This window comes from Schistocerca cancellata, chromosome 9 (assembly GCF_023864275.1).
Source record: "Schistocerca cancellata isolate TAMUIC-IGC-003103 chromosome 9, iqSchCanc2.1, whole genome shotgun sequence".
Lineage (NCBI taxonomy): Eukaryota > Metazoa > Arthropoda > Insecta > Orthoptera > Acrididae > Schistocerca > Schistocerca cancellata.
Window position 1 is genome coordinate 123,301,268 of NC_064634.1, and position 18,985 is coordinate 123,320,252.

General features: G+C 40.1%; 1 protein-coding gene across 1 annotated transcript in view; it reads right to left on the reverse strand.

The window, feature by feature from the left end:
* The window catches only part of LOC126100409 (DNA replication ATP-dependent helicase/nuclease DNA2-like), a 176,999-nt gene that overhangs the window by 15,138 nt on the left and 142,876 nt on the right, over positions 1-18,985 (reverse strand). The window contains exons 13-16 of the mRNA XM_049911003.1: positions 16,612-16,763; positions 15,840-16,084; positions 12,796-12,989; positions 9,066-9,252 (exon numbers count right to left, since the gene is read on the reverse strand). Of these exons, the coding sequence (XP_049766960.1) occupies positions 9,066-9,252; positions 12,796-12,989; positions 15,840-16,084; positions 16,612-16,763 (778 nt within the window). The remainder of the gene's footprint in view (positions 1-9,065; positions 9,253-12,795; positions 12,990-15,839; positions 16,085-16,611; positions 16,764-18,985) is intronic.

The following is an 18,985-nucleotide window of genomic DNA, read 5'->3' on the forward strand; positions in this document are numbered from 1 at the left end:
TTAAATGTATCAGCCTGTAAGAAAAAGGTCTCTGAATCATTAAAACTGGTATACTTAATTGCCCATTTGACAATTTTAATTTAAATACACCGTATTTGGTACCAAAATTTAATTTCTTTAACAGACAGTCTAAATGTCTATTACCTATGGACACAATCAAGTGAGGAAGTCAAATGAAACAATGAAAAATCAAAGACAGAATAATGACAGTATTACAAAGAGGATAGATTGCTATTCACCATATAGTAGAGATGCTGAGTAGCAGATAGGCACAACAAAAAGATTGCTAAACAAGTTGGTTTCGGCCAAAAGGCTATCTTCTGAAAAATACACTCACACACACACACACACACACACACACACACACACACACACACACAACCACTGTATCTGGTCACTGAGACCAGACTCTGAGCAACTGTGCACGTGATGAGTAGCAAACTGAGTGAGGAGGAGGCGGGGGAGGGGAGGGGAGGGGGAAGAACAGCAGAGTAAGGGTGGGGGATGGTGAAGCACTGCTTGTGAGAGCATACGGGATGTGGTGCAGAAAGGGTAGGGCAGTTAGGTGCGGTCGGGAGGATAAACAGTGGACAGAGGGAGAGGGGAAGGGAGGGGGGGGGGGGGGGTCAGAAAAGGAGAGAAGTAAAACGACTGTAGGTGCACTGATGGAATAGAAGGTTATGTAGTGCTGGAGTTGGAACACGGAAGGACAGTGACTAGCAAAAATTGAGGCCAGGGCATTATGGGAATGTAGGGTATATAACAGGGTGAGTTCCAACCTCTGCAATTCAGATAAGCTGGTATTGGAAGGAAGGATAAAAATGGCACAGGCTGTGAAGCAGTCACTGAAGTGAAGAACATTGTGTTGGGGAGCGTGCTCAGCAACTGGGTGGTCCAGTTGGTTCTTGGCTACAGTTTGTCAATGGCCACTCATGCACACAGACAGCTTTGCTGATTGTCAAGCCCAGTAGAATGCAGCACAGTAGCTGTACAAGTTGTAGATCACGTCACTGATTTCACAGATAGCCCTGCCTTCGAAGGGGTAAGTGATGCTTGTGACTGAAGTGGAAGTGGTGGTGGTGGGAGGATGTATGGGACAGGTCTTGCATCTAGGTCTATTACAGTGATATGAGCCATGAGGCAAGGGACAAGGTGTTGGGAGCAGAGGTGGAGTAGGGACAGACAAGGATGTTGTGTTGGTTTGGTGGGTCGTAGAACAGCACTGTGGGAGGGGTGAGAGGGATAGTAGGTAATTTCAGAACATGATGAGAGGTAGTTGAAACAGTGGCAGAAAATGTGATTCAGTTGCTCCAGTGCTGGGTGGTACAAAGTCGTGAGGTGAATGCTGCTATGTAGCCAGATGGCGGGATTCTTGGAGGTAGTGGGTGACTGGATAGCGAAGGTATGGCAGATCTGTTTCTGTATAAGACTGGGAGGGTAAATACTGTCTGTAAAGGGCTCAGTGAGAACCTTGGTACTTTTTGAGAGGAACTGCTCATCACTACATGTGACGGCTATGGTGGCCAGGCTGTATGGAAGGGACTACTTGGTATGGAATAAATGGCAACTGTTGAAGTGGAGGTGCTGTATTGCTGGTGGTTGGTAGGTTTCACATGGATGGAGGTACTGATGTAACCATCTTTCAGGTAGAGGTCAACATAAAGGAAAATGGCTTTTTGCGTTGAGGAGGACCAGGTGAAGTGAAGAATGGGGGGAGGCATTGAGGTTCTGCATAAATATGGATAAGGTGTCCTCACAATCCAGATCACAAAGGTGTCACCAGTGAATCTGAACCTGGTGAGGGATTTGACATTCGGGATGGTTAGGAAGGATTCTTCTCAGTGGCCCACAAATAGGTTGGCATAGGATGGTGTCTTACGGTTGCCCATTGTCAAACCATGGACTTGCAGGTGATGCCTTCAAAGATGAAGTAGTTGTGGGTGAGGATACAGTTGGTCATGTTGACCAGGAAGAAGGTTGTAGGTTGGGAATCCATCAGGCATTGGGAAGGGCAGTGTTCAGTAGTGGCAATGCCATGGACATTAGGAATGTTAGTGCAAACGAAGGTGACATCAATAGTGACGAGTAGGGCACCATGTGGTAAAGGAACAGAACTGTAGAGTGTCAGTGAAGGAACTGATTGGTGTCTTTTATATAGGTGGGTAGGTCGTGGATAATAGGATGAAGGAGTTAGTCTATAAGAGCAGAGGTTCTCTCAGTGGAGAGGATTCAACCAACCTACAAACAATCTTTATTTTTCTCCCCCTCCCCCATTTTCCTCCCTACGCCTACTATCTCTACTTCCAACTGTTCCTAGCTGCCCTACCCTCTCCCCACCTCTTCCTCTTATGTTCCCACAAGCAACACTTTACCGTCCCCCACCCCTACCCTCGTATCCCTCCCCACCTTAGTCTCCTCCTTACCCCCACTACCCATACTGCTTTTCCCATCATGTACAGTTGCTCTCAGTCCCAGTCCATCCTTGGAGGCTAGACGGTGTGTGTGTGTGTGTGTGTGTGTGTGTGTGTGTGTGTGTGTGTGTGTGTGTGTGTGTGTGTTCATCTGCTTTAGAAGAAGGCCTTTTGGCTGAAACCTTACTTGTTTAGCACTCTTTTTGTTGTGCCTGTCGACTCAACGTCTCAACTATATGGTGGGCAGCAATCTATCCTTTTCATAATATTGTCATTATTCCATCCTGGCTTTTCCATTGTTTGATTTTGTCTATTGGCTTTATCTTCATCCAGTACCCCAGTGCTGTTTTCCTTTGTTACTATTTTATAACACATTGCTTTATTCAGTGTCTATCCTTTCCTTACAATTACATGACTGTGCTGATTGTTGGTGCAGCATCTTATGTCCTATGATACACCCAATGATATCATTAACCTAGACCTTCAATTCATCACTCTTCCTGCTTCACTACTGCGTATTTTCACGAGTTATTTTCCATACCTTCCTGTGCTACACAAACTTGTACTTCATCCTTCCAAACCCCTCCCCATTCTTTCTGCTCTCCTATTCCAGTTCGCACTTGCTAAACTCACCTAATCCAGTCACATCTGCTGCTACCTCCTTCATACATTTCCAGCCACTGACTTGCAACCTACATTATTGTCTTTTTTTTATTTTTTTTATTTTTACCTCATTGTGTTTTCACATTTATTTCTGTTTGTTTTCACCTTTCACTAGTGGCCCATGAACTGGAGTGCACACACCATTCCACCTCAACAATTTCTCCAGCCTGCTCATTTCCTATTACTGTCTATGACTACCACTGTCCACCACCTCTACAACAGCCTTCAAACCTTCCCTATAATCCCTAATAGCTGACAAATCCTGCCTCACAGACCTACTACATTTACCACATCCTCTAACTCCCTCCCACCACCATAAACAATCCAAAACCTAAACAGATCCTAAACACAGTCACAAACCTTTCTGCCAAAAGCTTTAGTCCCACAGAGGTATCAGCCCTTTCCAAAGGCCTTATCTTCTGTCTCACTTCCAAATTTAATCATGCTTGACCTGTTAAACACCTTCTCTCCTTCTACCAGGCCCCACAAAGGGAATACATTTTTGCCACCAACCCTACCAATCAGACTCAACACAAAACCAATATTGAACTCTGCCTGACTCAGTTCACTCCTCCATCCAACCGAGATCCATTCCCCCTGCCCACAAATTACCCCCTCTTAACATTCCAGAACTTCTTAACCTTGAACCTTGCCTCACCATCATTTCCCACATCGCTAAACATGCATGCTAACCTTACATCTGCAGAAATAACTGCAACCCATCACCTAAAAACTGATCCCGACCTTCAGATCCTACCTGCTGACAAATGCTTCACCACTGTTTTTTTGAACTGAAAGCATTATCTGGCAGGACTCTCCAAGGTCAGATTCGTCCACCTACAAATCCTGACTCAGTGACATAATTCCACACATCCAGAGGATCTCTAGTCTCTCCTCAAATCCTTAAGCCCATTCCAGAACCTCTTTCCTGTTTTTGCCTCTCTCCTCATTTCTACATTTCCACCTTCTACATGCTTCCTGAAGTCCATAAACCCAACTATCCAGGATGCCCTATTGCGGCTGGTTACTGTGCCTCCACTGAAAGTATCTCTGCTCTCACAGACCAACATCTTCAGCATATTACTTGCGACCTACCCTCCTACATAAAAGACAGTTAATGTTCCTCTACCACACGGCGCTCTGCTCATGAATACTGATGGCACCTTCCTTTTCATTAACATCCCTAATGTTCATGACTTTGCTGGTATTGAACACTATCCTTCCCAATGTCCAATGGACTCCTAATCTATAAGCTCCATTCTTGCCAACACGACGAACTTTATCCTCACCCACAACTACTTCACCTTTGAAGGCATTGCCTACAAACAAATCCATGGTATGACACTGTGCACTTGCAAGATACCATCCTATGCCAACCTATTCATGGATCACCTAGAGGAATACTTCCTCACCACCAAGGATACCAACCTCTTGCCTGGTTCAGATTCACTGATGACATCTTCATGATCTGGACTGAGGGTGAGGACACCCTATCCACATTCTTCCACAATCTCAACAGTTTCTCCCCCATGGTCCTCCTCAATCCAACAAGCCACCTTCCTTGATGTTGACCTCCACCTGTAAGATGGCTACATCAGTACCTCTGTCCATATCAAACCTACAAACCAAAGGCAGCACAGTACAGTTTCTCCAGTTTTACAGCTGTCATCCATTCAATGCCAAGAAGTCCCTTCCATACAGCCTAGCCACCCTTGGCCGTCGCTGTAGTGACAAGCAGTCCTCCACAAAATACACAAAGGTTCTTACTGAGGCCTTCGCAGACCATATCTACCCTCCCAACCCTATACAGAAACATATTCTCTTGCCTACAAGAGTCTCATTGTCTGGCCACAAAGAAACATTTGCCTAATGACTGGAGCAACTGAATCACATTCTCTGCCAGTGTTTTGACAATCTCTCGTCATGTCCTGAAATGAAGAATGTCACACCTACCCTTCCACCCCTTCCACAGTGATACTACAATATCCTTGTCCACCCCTACTCCACCTCCGCTCCAAACCCCTTACACCCCGCCCCTGCCTCATGCCTCAAATCCCTGTAACTCATCTAGATGCAAGACCTGTCTCATACATCCTGTCATCAACACCATCTCCAATCCAAGCACAAGCATCACTTATCCTGTCAAAGGCAGGGCTATCTGTGAAAGCAGTAATGTGATCTACAAGCTAAACTGCAATCACTGTGCAGCATTCAACATGGGTGCGACAACCAACCAGCTAGCTCTCTGCATGAGTGGCCACTGACAAACTACAGCCAAGAAACAGCTGGACCACCTAGCTGCTGGAAACGCTTCACATGTGCCAACTGGATCCTTCCTACTAACAGCTTTTCTGAACTGCGCAGGCAAGAACTCTCCCTGTGATATATCCTACATTACCGTAACTCTCTGGCCTCATCCTCTGTTAGTCACTGTCCTTCACTCACAATCAGCTTCCCTGTTCCTACTCCAGCACTACACAGCCTTTTATTCCACCAACACACCTACAGTTTTTTTACTTCTCCTGCAGTATCACCAATGACCACGCCACAGCGCACAGCGTTTTGGGGCCAGGAATCATATGGAGTTCAGCTCACAGGCAATAGGTGGCAGCACCACCGCTGCTTAACAGCGCAGGCATGACCACCACTAGGCTGCTTCTATGGCAATCCCAGCAATGCCACCTGGCATACATACAGAATTTAGCAACCTACCGACTACAAGCCAATCACGCTATGCCATACCATGCACTGCAGGCTCACCGGTAGCCTGTGTACTCCTGCAGGCCTGGGCTAGTTAAAAACAAATGCACCTCTGCGGATGGCACTGAGACGTCAGACTGCAGTCTCCAGAAGTGTTTGGACTCACTGCTTGTAACTACACACACATACAGACTTGAAGTGACAGTGTTGTACGACTGTGTCAAGGACTCAGTGTACAATTCCGTCTGACAGTATGTGTATTCAGATCTTGTGTGAACTTCAGTTGGGAGATTAAACTTGTTTTTCCACTTATGCCTCCAGTCTTCTTTGTTCCACACTTCCTGGATACAGCATCTCTCTCCCTTCCTGCTCACCATCCATCCTCCCGACTGCACCTAGCTGCTCTACTCTCACCTCACTACATTCCTGTGTAGTCCCACAAGCAGCATTTTACCATCCTCCCCCCTTCCCTGATATCCCTACACCTCAGCATCAGTGTCTCCTAATCACCCACACTGCTTCTCCCATCATTCACAGTTGTTCACAGTCTGGCCTCAGTGGCCAGAGGCAGTGGTCATTGTGTGTGTGTGTGTTTGTGTTTGTGTGTGTGTGTGTGTGTGTGTGTGTGTGTGTGTGTTTTGTCTATTTCAAAAGACAGCCTTTTGGCTGAACGCTTTCTTGTTCAGCAGTCATTTTCTTGTGTCTGTCTGCGACTCACATCTCTACTGTATGGTGAATAGCTACATCATTTTCACAATACTGAACAAGTAAAATGATTATGGTGATAAATTTTCTACCTAATGACTCAAGCATAGTAAGATGGACCTGGGCCTACGCTGACACTGCTTTTGGTATAGTTTCTAAATCACCAGCTGTTTCTGCATTCTCTCTCCTTTGTTGGCCCACGTGTTACTTTCAGTCCCATAACAATTCCAGATTCCTTGCAATAAGATAAGTAAGGATCATAGTGAACAGAATTAAATCAATCAAAACTCAAGTGTAAAATATTTTGCGTGGAGAACTTCATGTATCAGATCAAGAACTTTTCTGCTTATCTCACCAATGCAGTTTTGGATATTGTTTCTTGCATGAAGTGTGTGTGTGTGTGTGTGTGTGTGTGTGTGTGTGTGTGTGTGGAGGGGGGGGGGGGGGTTATATCTGTAGAATAAACTGAGGTGAAAGAGAGTCATGGGATTGTGATACACACATGAACAGATGACAGTAGTATTGTGTACACAGGTTATATAGGGGAAGTACATTGGCGGAGCTGTTATATAACCTCAGGTTGTTCATGTGGAAAGGTTTCCAACGTAATTATGGCCACACGACAGTAATTATTTAAAATTTTAAAGGTGTATTTGTTTTTAATATATCTTGAAGAGTAACACATGCAAAAAAGACAGCTAATATATGTGAAAGCTTAGCTTCTCTTGTAGCTACACTATAACTTTTCCTATTTGTGTGATTGCACTACTTAACAGTGATGTTGCTATTGGCTCACTACATCACGTGTCCTATGCTCTAAATATCTGCTGTCATTGGCTGGTGAGATAACGTGATGTGAGCTAAGATTAGCTGACAAAAGTGCGTCTCAATTTCAATGCTTCAGAAACTAACATGCTGTGTTTGGTGGAATTCATATTCATACTTTCAAAATACGAGAATATCAGTGTACATGTTGCTGTGCATCAAAGATCTTTCCTAGACGCATTGTTTTATTTTTGGGTTTTGTTTCCTCAAGTACTGGGAAGTCATATACCAGTGTATAAAACATTTACCATTCAAAGGACTGATTAGTTTTACAGCTCCAAGGGATCGTATACTGCCACTTACCACAGAAAATGTGTATTTTGACCTGGGGAGAAAGTGTATTTTTAAGTGGAAAATCTGGGATTTTTTTTTCCTTATCTGCATTTACACCCTGATAATTGATTGGAATAAAGGACATTGCACTAACACACTTGAGTTGTGGAAATCAGATGGAAGAAAACTGCAAGTTCTAAAAGAACGTGTAAATTACAAGAGATTTTTGTTTTTACTCTCATGTATGTGATTTGATGACAAAGAAACATGAGCTGAAAGAAGAAAAATAGACAAATTTGCTGGCACTCGTCCTTTCTTGCAGCTGTTTGTTCTCAGCTATCTGTGGCTCAAAAACAGTTTTTACAAGTAACTTGGAAGTATACTGTGGAAAACAAGAACATGGCCGCTATCAGACCTCAAAAAAGCAAAGTGACATAGTGATGCTCCCGTCTCCTGACTCTGAAACTAGAAATTGGAACATGTCATGTTGGAACCCCATTATCATCTGAGGCTTCTTTGTTTTATCATAAAGTTTTGATAGTTCATTCATTGGGGACAGCAATAACATACATGTATGTATGTATGTATGTATGTATGTATGTATGTATGCACGTATGTATGTATGCACGTATGACGTGAAAGAGAAGCAATGACTAATGTGTTTCTTTTTCTACTTCATGAACGTAGCAGGAATCAATGCACAGATTTTTTTATTTGTAATAAAGATTATGTAAGAACATTTTTTTTAAGGCTCTGGCAATGCCACTGATGAAAGATCCAAAATAATGTGCTTGGATGGTGACATTTCAGCCCTCGGAAAAGGAAGACGTATGTTAGTCCACTTCTCAAGGATAAGCAAACAAGAAACATGGGAGGTGTTTAACTTGCAGCTGAACAAAAGATGTATCAACAATCATTACACTTAATACATGTAAAAAGTTAGTTTGTAAGAAACACGTGATAGTTGCTTACACTTGCAACAACTAAGTTCTTTATTCAACTGAGGCTTATATTCATGAGGCCTGAAATTTAGGGAACATGTACTAAACTGGAAAACAGAGTATGTAAACCTCAAGTGAAACACTTTGCATTAACTTTTGATGAAATATTTAAATACTATTCTAAAAAAGTTCAAAGTTCATAAAAACATGCAATTAAAGCAATAGTATCCACAAAATAAACACCATTTTTTCAAAGTATGTAATCGTTTATGTAAATCATGTTATTAGGTATAAAATACACTGCACGCCTGTTCAACTAATGGAAACTTAGTGCACCTAGTCAAGGGTTAATTATAAATCAAACCAATTAAGTAATGAACTTCAACATTATCAGGTGGACACTCAAATGATTTTTGTGTCGTTTATCAAATCAGGGTACATAAACCAATAAGATCTTTAACGAAATGTTGGTCGTGTATTATGAGGATCATTATTTACCAGTAACCAAGTTTCATGGTCCACTTATTTAAAACTGTTAAGTCCAAACCTGTATATTCTCAACACGCAGAGTTGCATTTGCAATATCCGCATTTGCACAGCGTAACCGACCACCATATGCCAAGTGATTGGCAAGTTTTACAATGGCACGATTCATACGATATTGCAAGTCAAGTATTACTGTTGCTCCCAGTCCATCCAGTCGAGTAAACAGACTCTCATCAAGACCAAGCTGCCTGCACAGTAAACAGAACAAACACGAGAAAATTAAGGGTGTCACTAACAAAATGTATTTCATACATAAACACAAGGTATGTCTGAATTTAATAATTATACATCCAATGCTAACAAACAGATCTTGCATACTGTATAAACCCGCTAAGTCCCTACCAACAACTTTGACCTTCATCACTTCAATCACACAACATAATAATGTACAAATGTATAAATAAAAGAAGTAAAGTAAATCAGAAATACAAGCCAAATGTGACAAGTTGAACATAATCATGCTACATGTATATATTACCTCCAATTAGATACTTCAAACAAGTAACTACACACAATGTATGTGATATACATAAGCTTCTTGCTCATGCTAAGAGCAAGAGCATGGTAAGAGACGCAAATTGTCTAGACTCAAGTTGATTAGCCATTTCAGTGCCATGTGGAACTATGTCATTCTACAACAATACCAGTATCATTGTCTGGAGGTGGAATCTGTGTTACTTGACAACCTGTATACCTGTACATGTAGTGGTGCAGGACTTTTAATGATGTCTACAATGTCTCTTCCTCCTCCAAGAGTGTTCCTTAAGAAGGCTGACATTAAGCACTCTTGCTATCATTGAGTGTTGTTTGTTAAAATACTCAAACTTTATTCATATAATAAGGAAAGGGCAACCACCGACCCAAAGCAGACCGAAGCACTGAGCTCAGAGACATATAACAGAAAACAGCTTTCACACAAGTTTTCGAGCTATTGCTACTACTCATCCCTCGAACAAACAACTTAGGGGCACACTTCTTGTCACTCAGTATTATCCTTGTCATGAATGTATTAATCATCCATTCTGACAAGGCTATGGCTTCCAAAATCATGCCCTGAAACAAGGTCCATTCTCTCTGACACTTTGCCCACCACACTTAGAATAGGTTTCCGTCGCCCTCCCCATCTCCGCAATATCCTTTCAAATACTATGCTCTCTCTGCACCCATCTCCCTATCCAATGACTCCTACCCCTGTGACTTGCCCTACTCACCCTCCTACCACCACCTATACCAGCCCCGTAACTGGCCTAACATATACTACCAAAGGGAGGGTCACCTGTGAAACGACACATCATATATGAGCTGCTACGTCAGCACTGTTCTGCAATGAATAGGCAGAGGGTGTAAACTGGCAACATCAGTATCCTGTTGCAAAGCATTCTCTACAACATGACAGTCATGACCTTGGTGCCTGTTCCACCAGATGTGCCATCTGGATTCTTTCTACAGACACCGGGTGGAAACTGGTACTACAATGTGTCCTTGGTTCTTGTCATCCACTTGGCCTTAATTTACATTTATTTCTTCAGTTTCAGCATTTCTTTACAGTAACTATTCATGTTTTCAGTCTCTTTTAGTTTTCTGTCTTTCATTTTCTGATCTATCTATTTTTCACCGCCTGCTCGCACCCATATCACCTACAATGTACTTAGCTTTCCCCTCTTATTAATTTTTGCAGTATGTTCTGGCAGTTATCTCTGTCTTGCGTATTGTCCTGCCTTCTGCCTTTATGTTCTCAAGTTTTCAAATCTTGTCTGGTACAGTCCTCAACCACAAATCTTTCCTTCTTATCCTGTACATTAACTCTCCCCTGACCTGGAGTTCTGGCCGACTTTTCTGACATCTACTCCTTTTCCTAAGCCTCAACAGTCCTTTTCCTTCACCCCTCTTCCTTCTGCTTCACCCCTTCTGCCGGAGGAAGGAACCATAGGCTCTGAAAGCTTGCAGACTTAAATACCTTCAAATGTGTGTTCTCCTGCAGCTGCTTGGTGAGTTGATTTCTTACCTATCCAAGAACAATATAAGAAGATATTTTCTATGATTGTGTTGTGTACCCATGAACAATAGTTGGGAAACATACTGTCTTTAACAGGTAGTAAAATTCAATTACGTCCATTAATTTTGGTTTCTCTGGAGAAATAGCCACGAAATTTATATTGAAGGGTCTACACAGAATCAACTTCATGTCTTAAGAACCAAGTGTACCACAACATCAGCATTGACACAGCTAATGAAATGTTTGTTGAAGTCAACATACGGTGAATAATTTTTTAATCAAAGATTTCACTATTGAGGTGAGCAAGGAACTTTGACAAAAACTTTCATTTCCAGTAACCATTAATTTTTGACAAACATGGCTCAAAGAAAAACTAGAGTAAAAACTTTTCAGAAAAATTAACAGATTGCTATGATTTTGTATTGAAGAGTGTGACTGAGATGTCAGAATGAAACATAATCTGACTGACACTTAAGCAGTAGCTAAGTATACCTTAAATTTCACACTGACAGTTTCACAAAAGCTACATGGAAAACAAATCCCAACTTTCCAGCACTCATTAACCCAAACATCCAACGAATTCACCGCAAATAGCATCTATCTCATGGGGGTGTTTGGTTGCCATGCACATCCACACTTCATCAATGTGATGCCAATATTCAATATATAAAAAGAAGAAAGAATTTACTTTCTGAACATGCTATCATTTCTTAGAATAATTTTTCCTCATCAAAAATAGATATTTAAGTTCTGCCATCACTAAATACAAACAAAAAAAAGATGATGACTTCTCTTTTTTTTTTTTTTTTAAAGAAATTAGTGTGAAACTATTTTTTGACCTAGAAGTGTGTGCTTACACTGTAACAAGTTTCATCAAACTCAATCAACTCATTGACAGTGGTCAAGCAGTTAACTACTGTTTACAGACTTGCGTGGATACAACTGGGTTCTACACTGAAGACACACACATTTAGTAGGTATAAACATTGCAGCACCAGTCTTGTTTATTTTATGTTTACCATTTAAGATATATTCCAATGGAGTGCACAAATACATCTGTAGTGAACTGCTGAGATACAGTTAGTGTGTTGACTGATTCTGATAAAATTTGTCGCAGCCGTAAGTCACATGGACTGTGACGATTATCGTGAAGTACCAGAATAATTTTTTTTATATTTACTTTTACTACTTAATGTATTTTTGCTGTTCTCTACACTCTTCTCACGAAAGTTCAGCCATTTGAGATTTTTCTTGACACTTACATGTAATGCCTGTAGATAAATTTCCCTTGCGACATGTTAGACCTGTTACCACCAGCTCCCCCACAGTATTCCACTGGTATAATTTTTCTGTCTTTCACTCCTTCCACTGAATAACAGCCAATTTCTATTTGCAAATTCCTTTAGTCGCACTCTCTTTTTTTACAAATCACTGTTTATCCAATTAGGGTACCATTACAAAATACAATTTCTCACTATTCTGGACAAAGAAAAATCCAGTCATCTTATACATAATACTGATTACCACTCTCAAGAAGAAGAAAACTACTACACATCAATTATATTTATGATTACATACAGAGTACTAAGTACAAGTATAATCATTATGTTCTACGTTAACGAAGTATTCAAAAGACAGTCATGAATGCTTTTCAGACACAAGTCTATTGCATTTTAACAAGATATTTAAAAAATCCTACCTTTTTATTTATATTCATATATGTAATTTGTATTACCTAGCTTTCAAAGAAGTCACAACTGGTGGCAGCTGCTGTGGATCACCAACAAGAATAAACCGTTCACAGAGAAGTAATGGCCTCATCACCATTACCTGCAGGGTCTGAGTGCTCTCATCAACTAAGCACACAGAAAATCGCCGGCCTGTCAGCAAAGGACTATTTGTACCCAAGCACGTTGATCCAACAATTAGCTGTTCAGGACAAGATGATGATAAGCATGAATAAAAGATCACATTACATTACATATGTAGACAAACTTCCAAATCTCTCACCTTGTTTCAGATGACAATAAAATTTGATTTAATATGCAATAGCAAAATGGTAACACAGTTACAGCAGCCTACAACTGCAATAATACATTATAACAACATACTATTTCTTTCTCTTAATTGAGAACATTTGTAACTAAGAAAGTAACTTTTATTGAGTAACATGTTAATAAATGTGAAGCTCAATCTCAGATTGGGCAACAGGGAAGAAAATTTGCATATTACTCTCAAAAGAACTATCCCAGCATTCACATCAAGAAATTTAAATAAAAGCTGGATGGCTTAAAAATGGTCGAAATGTCAAACTGAAAATTCAGTAAGAATGATGGAATAACATTACCCATGAGCTTTTGTCACTAAGAATGGGCTCCAAGGCTGATGTTCATAAGAGAGTCAAATAGTTCAGCACTTGGTTTTTTGGTGATCTCCATAAATTTTTCCAAGTAAAATCTTTGAACGGTTCATTCCATGAGGCTGAAACATATCTCTTCCCTCACCTTTGTCTAGTAGAAGTGACATTTCATAATCAGAAGATGATCAAATACGCAGTGATTACAAACATTTTAAATTATTGGGACTGAAGAAGATGAAAAACTTTGGTGGAAGCATTGGGGTCAGGATTTTCAGCAGAAACTCATAGGTGTTGTCTTCACAAAGTTGGTAATTGTTTCTGACTCTGAAACGCAAAAATTTGTTTACACTGTTTATTTTGGTTCTTTTATATCCTAATGTGCAATACTTTGCTCCACTTGTGTTTATAAACATAAAACATTCTTTGTTTGAAAAAGGATGATTAAGAAAAATCTGCAATGTCAGTTTGTCAACTTTGTGAAGAGTGTGTCTGAATTGTAGTCCTGCCATGCACAGGACCAAGACAAGAGGTGTAAAAGAGAGAGGTGGTGGTGGTGGTGGTGGTGGTGATGGTGGTGGTAGTTGCAGTAGTAATAGTAGTAATAGTAGTAGTAGTAGTAGTAGTAGTAGGAGGAGGAGGAGGAGAAATACAGGGTGTCCATAACTAAAATTCCAGTTTCAAATGACTGTAGAGAGAGAACCACTGCTTAGAATGACATCAAAGTTGAACAGCATATTACTGATGTAGGGGGAAAAGTCATAGGGGAAAAAAAGTTAATGAAAATTTTACCAGTAGATGGTGTCTTAACATAAATGGGGTCAGCTACAAATGACAGGTTATCTGAAATTCGAAGGCTATGGTTCGAGTAGCACATTACACCATCTATACTGTTCAATGTGCTTAACTACACAACTTGAGCAATCAATAGTTGTGGCACTGTTAGTTAGGTAAGCCCATCCACTACGGCAAGGTACCACATTGGAAGGGAAAAATCCGTTTTTAATTGTACTGAGGCTGAAAGCTGCATGAACAGCAAAATGACATCAGTTTCTAGTTGTCGTGAGACTAGTACAAGACATGTTCAATATGTTGTCCATTTCCTGCCACAAGTTGAAATTGAAAAACAACATGTTCCACAAAAGATTGGAATGTCTCAGGGATCATGTTCAGAATGTGTTGTGCAGCACATTTCTTAAATTCAGCAATATTCATAACAGGAACCCTGAACACAACATCTTTCCAATAAACCCACAGCCAGAAGTTCCACAGATTAATATCAGGTTATCTGTATGGCCAAGCTGTAGGGAAATTATGACTGATAATTCTATCATTTCAGAAAAACCTTTGCAGCAGCCATGTCACTAGCTGTACAAAGTGCAGAGGAGCACCATCTTCCATAAAAATGGTCCTACCCATAGATCCACACTGTTGAAGGGTTGGAATTATGTTGTTGTGCAAAAGACTCACAGCATTTATCAATGATTGGATAGGTAACAGGACCTGCAGAACTCATCTCTTTGATAAAATATGGCCCTTAGATAAACAATGCCATCGACCCACACCACAAAGTCACCTTTGAAGAATGATGTAGTACTAATTAATGTGCATACAGGTTTTCTGTTGCCCATATTCTGCAATCCTGCATATCAACATGTACTTGGATACGGAAATGGGCTTTGCCTGTCCACAGAATGTTCCTTATGCGTTCATTGTCCACTTCCATGCAAGCAAGAAATTCCAGAGCAAATATCTGCCTTGGTCACAGGTCAGCAAGAAGCATCTCCTGAACATGAGTGATTGCAAACCATTGCTCTGCCCCTCAGCAATGCTGTGGCCCCATCTTCAACTGACGTTAGATCAACTGCTTTCCCCCCTCTGCCACACTGCACTTCAAAAGAACCTGTCTTTTCGAATTTTGTAATAATTTTCTACAGACTCTTAACAGACATTGGCCCAATGCCTTTTTTCATACCCTTGAGTGTCCGGGACTTCTGCAGGGCTAGTGGTGCACCGTCACCATCCTTGTAAAAGAACTGTACCAGCAGCATGCAATTGTTTCGACAGACAGTTACATTGAGTGTCTTGGATGCAAACTGAGAAACAGCTGTGTGCCATGCAGCTGTTGAAGTGCCCTATTCTGACATTTAGATTACTATCTATTGGTCAAATGTTCATTAATTTTTTTTTCTCCGTGACGTTCCCCCCCAGCATCAATAATATGCTGTTCAAATTAAGGACACACTGTATGTGATGAAACAGCTTTTTCTTTTTCTTCCTTTTTTTAATAACTTTGATTTGATGTCTCTTTCTTTTAATATTCCTTGTCTTTTTTTGTGTTACTTATAAAACTACTCTATCTTTAGCATTATTAAACAATCACAGCTCTGCACAGTACATTGACAAAATCATACTTAGCTGACCCTGGAATTGAGTCTCTTAGTAAGTTCTTCAGGTGTCTTACAACCTTTACTGAGCTCTGCTTCTGAAAAACAACGGAGTTCAGGATGGATGCGTTGTTCAGAACCCAGCCGCAGAATAGGCAAATTGTGTTTCTTCAGACGAAGCAGCAAGTTGTCAACAGCTGAATGAGTGTTGCTTGTAATCAGCACTGAAGCACCACGTCCTACAAGGACGCGTACTAGAGATGCTAACATTTCAGTCTTTCCTGTGAAAGAATATTAATTCCAGATGAGCCTTTTTTTATCAAAATTATAACAAAATTAACATAATCATAGGCCAACTAAGGGCAGGGGAAAGGTGACTATGTCCAACATCTAACTGCTGCTGTTCTTTGTTCCATGAGTGGGTGTTGTGGCCATAACTAAAATTTGTAATTCACAGTTTTGTGACAAGAAAAAAGTTGTGAACTCTATAGAGCATTTCTCCCTGAAAGGTAACAGGTTTCTTTTCATTGTAGGTGGTGGGGCTGTAGGAAGCGTGCAAACAATTTAACAATTTGATAGTAAGTTTTATTGTATACATACACATTTTTGAGCCTCTAAAGAGTCTAAAGGCTAAACAAATATAATTATAACTACAGTTATAAAAATACTGTTGAAGCTCCAGACAGTTTGTTGCTCTGAATTGTGATTCAAGCTTCCCATGCATTTATTTACATTACAATAAATAATGTGCAATGTATAACAACAATTAAAAACAATAATTGTTACAAACTCTCTAGTCAGAACTAACCTGTGCCTGGCATTCCACAAATAAGCAAGTAATTCCTGGAAGCGACTGATTTGCGAATTGCATTCAGTTGAGCAATGTTGAGGTGCTGCGTAATTGTCTTTTCTGAACCACTCAAGCGTCCAATTTCTTCAGACGAAAATTCTGGCTTCACCCTGGTAAATACAGTCTGAATTTTTAAAATGAAAAAATTGATATCTATCATTCTCAGAAAAACATTGCATGAAATTATAACAGTTTCTGCATCTACTCACAACCATTAGCATTACTCTTTCCAAAGAGTACTGTCACATCTTTCAATGATCAATTAATTGCTTTTACTTTCATTGTTGCAAGTGGTGTATGATGTAAAATTACTTACATCTCAGCATCATATAACCAATATCAGTAAACGGTACAATTATTTGCTAAGCCACATGGGCAGTGCCAATCAGTTGCCTATTTATTTTGATGTACTAATAAATGTTACAGCTTATGTGAAGGACATTGAAAGTGATCCCTGGCAACAAAAAGGTCTGAATAAAGTAATACTGGGTGCACAAGCAGATGGTAGGAAGCCCCCCTCCCCTCCCACAGACTATTCTTCTCAAGAAAATGACAATGAAGGTAAAACTGCCTTTACGACTTATCTTTGCTATACACGACAAGGATTCCACCTCAACAACCATGGAAGAAGACTAATCTCGAAACTGATTACCAAAACTGTGAGTAAAGAAATGGCCACCTTAACAGTAATACCGCTGGACCAGGGAAACCTGTAAAACCTGCTGGTCTGTCTGGCAAAATATTAACAGATATGCTCCAGCAGGATCAAAATAACCTTCAAACCATTCACTCTGAGTCCAGGAAACTAGATGCATCCAAACGTTGTCAAAATGGGGCCTGGCTACCAGCAGTAGACTTACAAACAACTCAAGATATCAGCTGTATAGAAGTGCCCTTAAGAAGACAATCTGAACCCTCATCTTTACTGCCCAGGGTTAGCAAAAATAGTCTTCTGTTCTTACATATTAATATACAGTCTTTAAGAAAGAAGTTGGAAGAATTGCAGTACTGGTTAGAAACTTCCAACTGTGGTATACTTAGTGTAAATGAGCACTGGCTATATTCATCAGAAACTGATCTCAATATTCCATTTGGTTACTCCTTAGCTAGTAGTTACTGCAGATCAACAATTGGACATGAGGGTGTTGCAATATATATTAAGAATAGACTAAATCTACAATACTTTACTATTGATGTCACAGACCCTTGTATAGACACCATCTTTGAGGCTGCAGTTGTACATATACCTAAACATAATATTATTGTTGCATCTGTATATCGCACACCATCTTCTAGTGAATATGAATTTATGGTAAATCTAAAAAAACTGTTAGTCTTACTAACTAAGCCTAAATATAAATACCAAAGAATCTTAATTTTTGGTGATATTAATATGGATATCAGGGTACAGAGTCATATCATATTGGAATTCTTGGATAGCGTAAGAGCTTTTGATTGCTATTGTCTAAATGATAAGCCTACAAGATATAATGCATGCTTAAACAATATAATAAGTAATATCCATGAAAATAATGTTGAAATTGGAGTAGTGAAGTTAGGCCTAGCTGACCATGATGGCCTATGGATTACAGTTCCTGTCAGCATTCCAGATGAACAACACAAAACTGTTAGACCTATGAATGAATGCAACATAAGAGAGTTTAGAACCAGATTAAGGTCAGTTAACTGGAATGACATCTTATACAAACATATGTGTGTGAATAACACAAGCAAATTATTTATAGAGGAAATTGCAAGAATATTTGATGAGTGTTGTCCCAGATTAGTAAAAAGACAGAATAATAACCGAGCTCATAAACCACAGAGACTAAATAATTGGTTTACGCCATACCTCAACAGCATCAGGATTATGCTTCTTATGTTTAAGGACAGATCTCATAACAGCAACGAGTACAAAGAGATGTACATTAGAATAAGAAAAAATTATAGATCTGAAATAAGTTTGGCAAAACGTAGGGCGAATGATAACTATATTCTTAAATCCAGAAACAGCTGTAAAGCTGCCTGGGAAGTAATTAAAAGTGAAATAAATAGACCAACAACTCAACTAGCTATACCCATAGCCCCAGATATCTTAAACTCACACTTTGTTAACTTCAGTTTACAACAAGATTTGTCTCCCCTCAACGCCATGCTTGATGCTAAAACTCTTTTAGGTTCAAATAAGTATGTAGCACATAAATTCTGCTGGGCAACAGTAACTGAAAATGATGTTAGCAAAGCAATAGGCAAACTAAGTAGTTCCAGAGCAGTGGACTTCTATGGTCTGCCAAACTTTGTCATAAAGAAGATATCAAGTGATCTTCTGCCC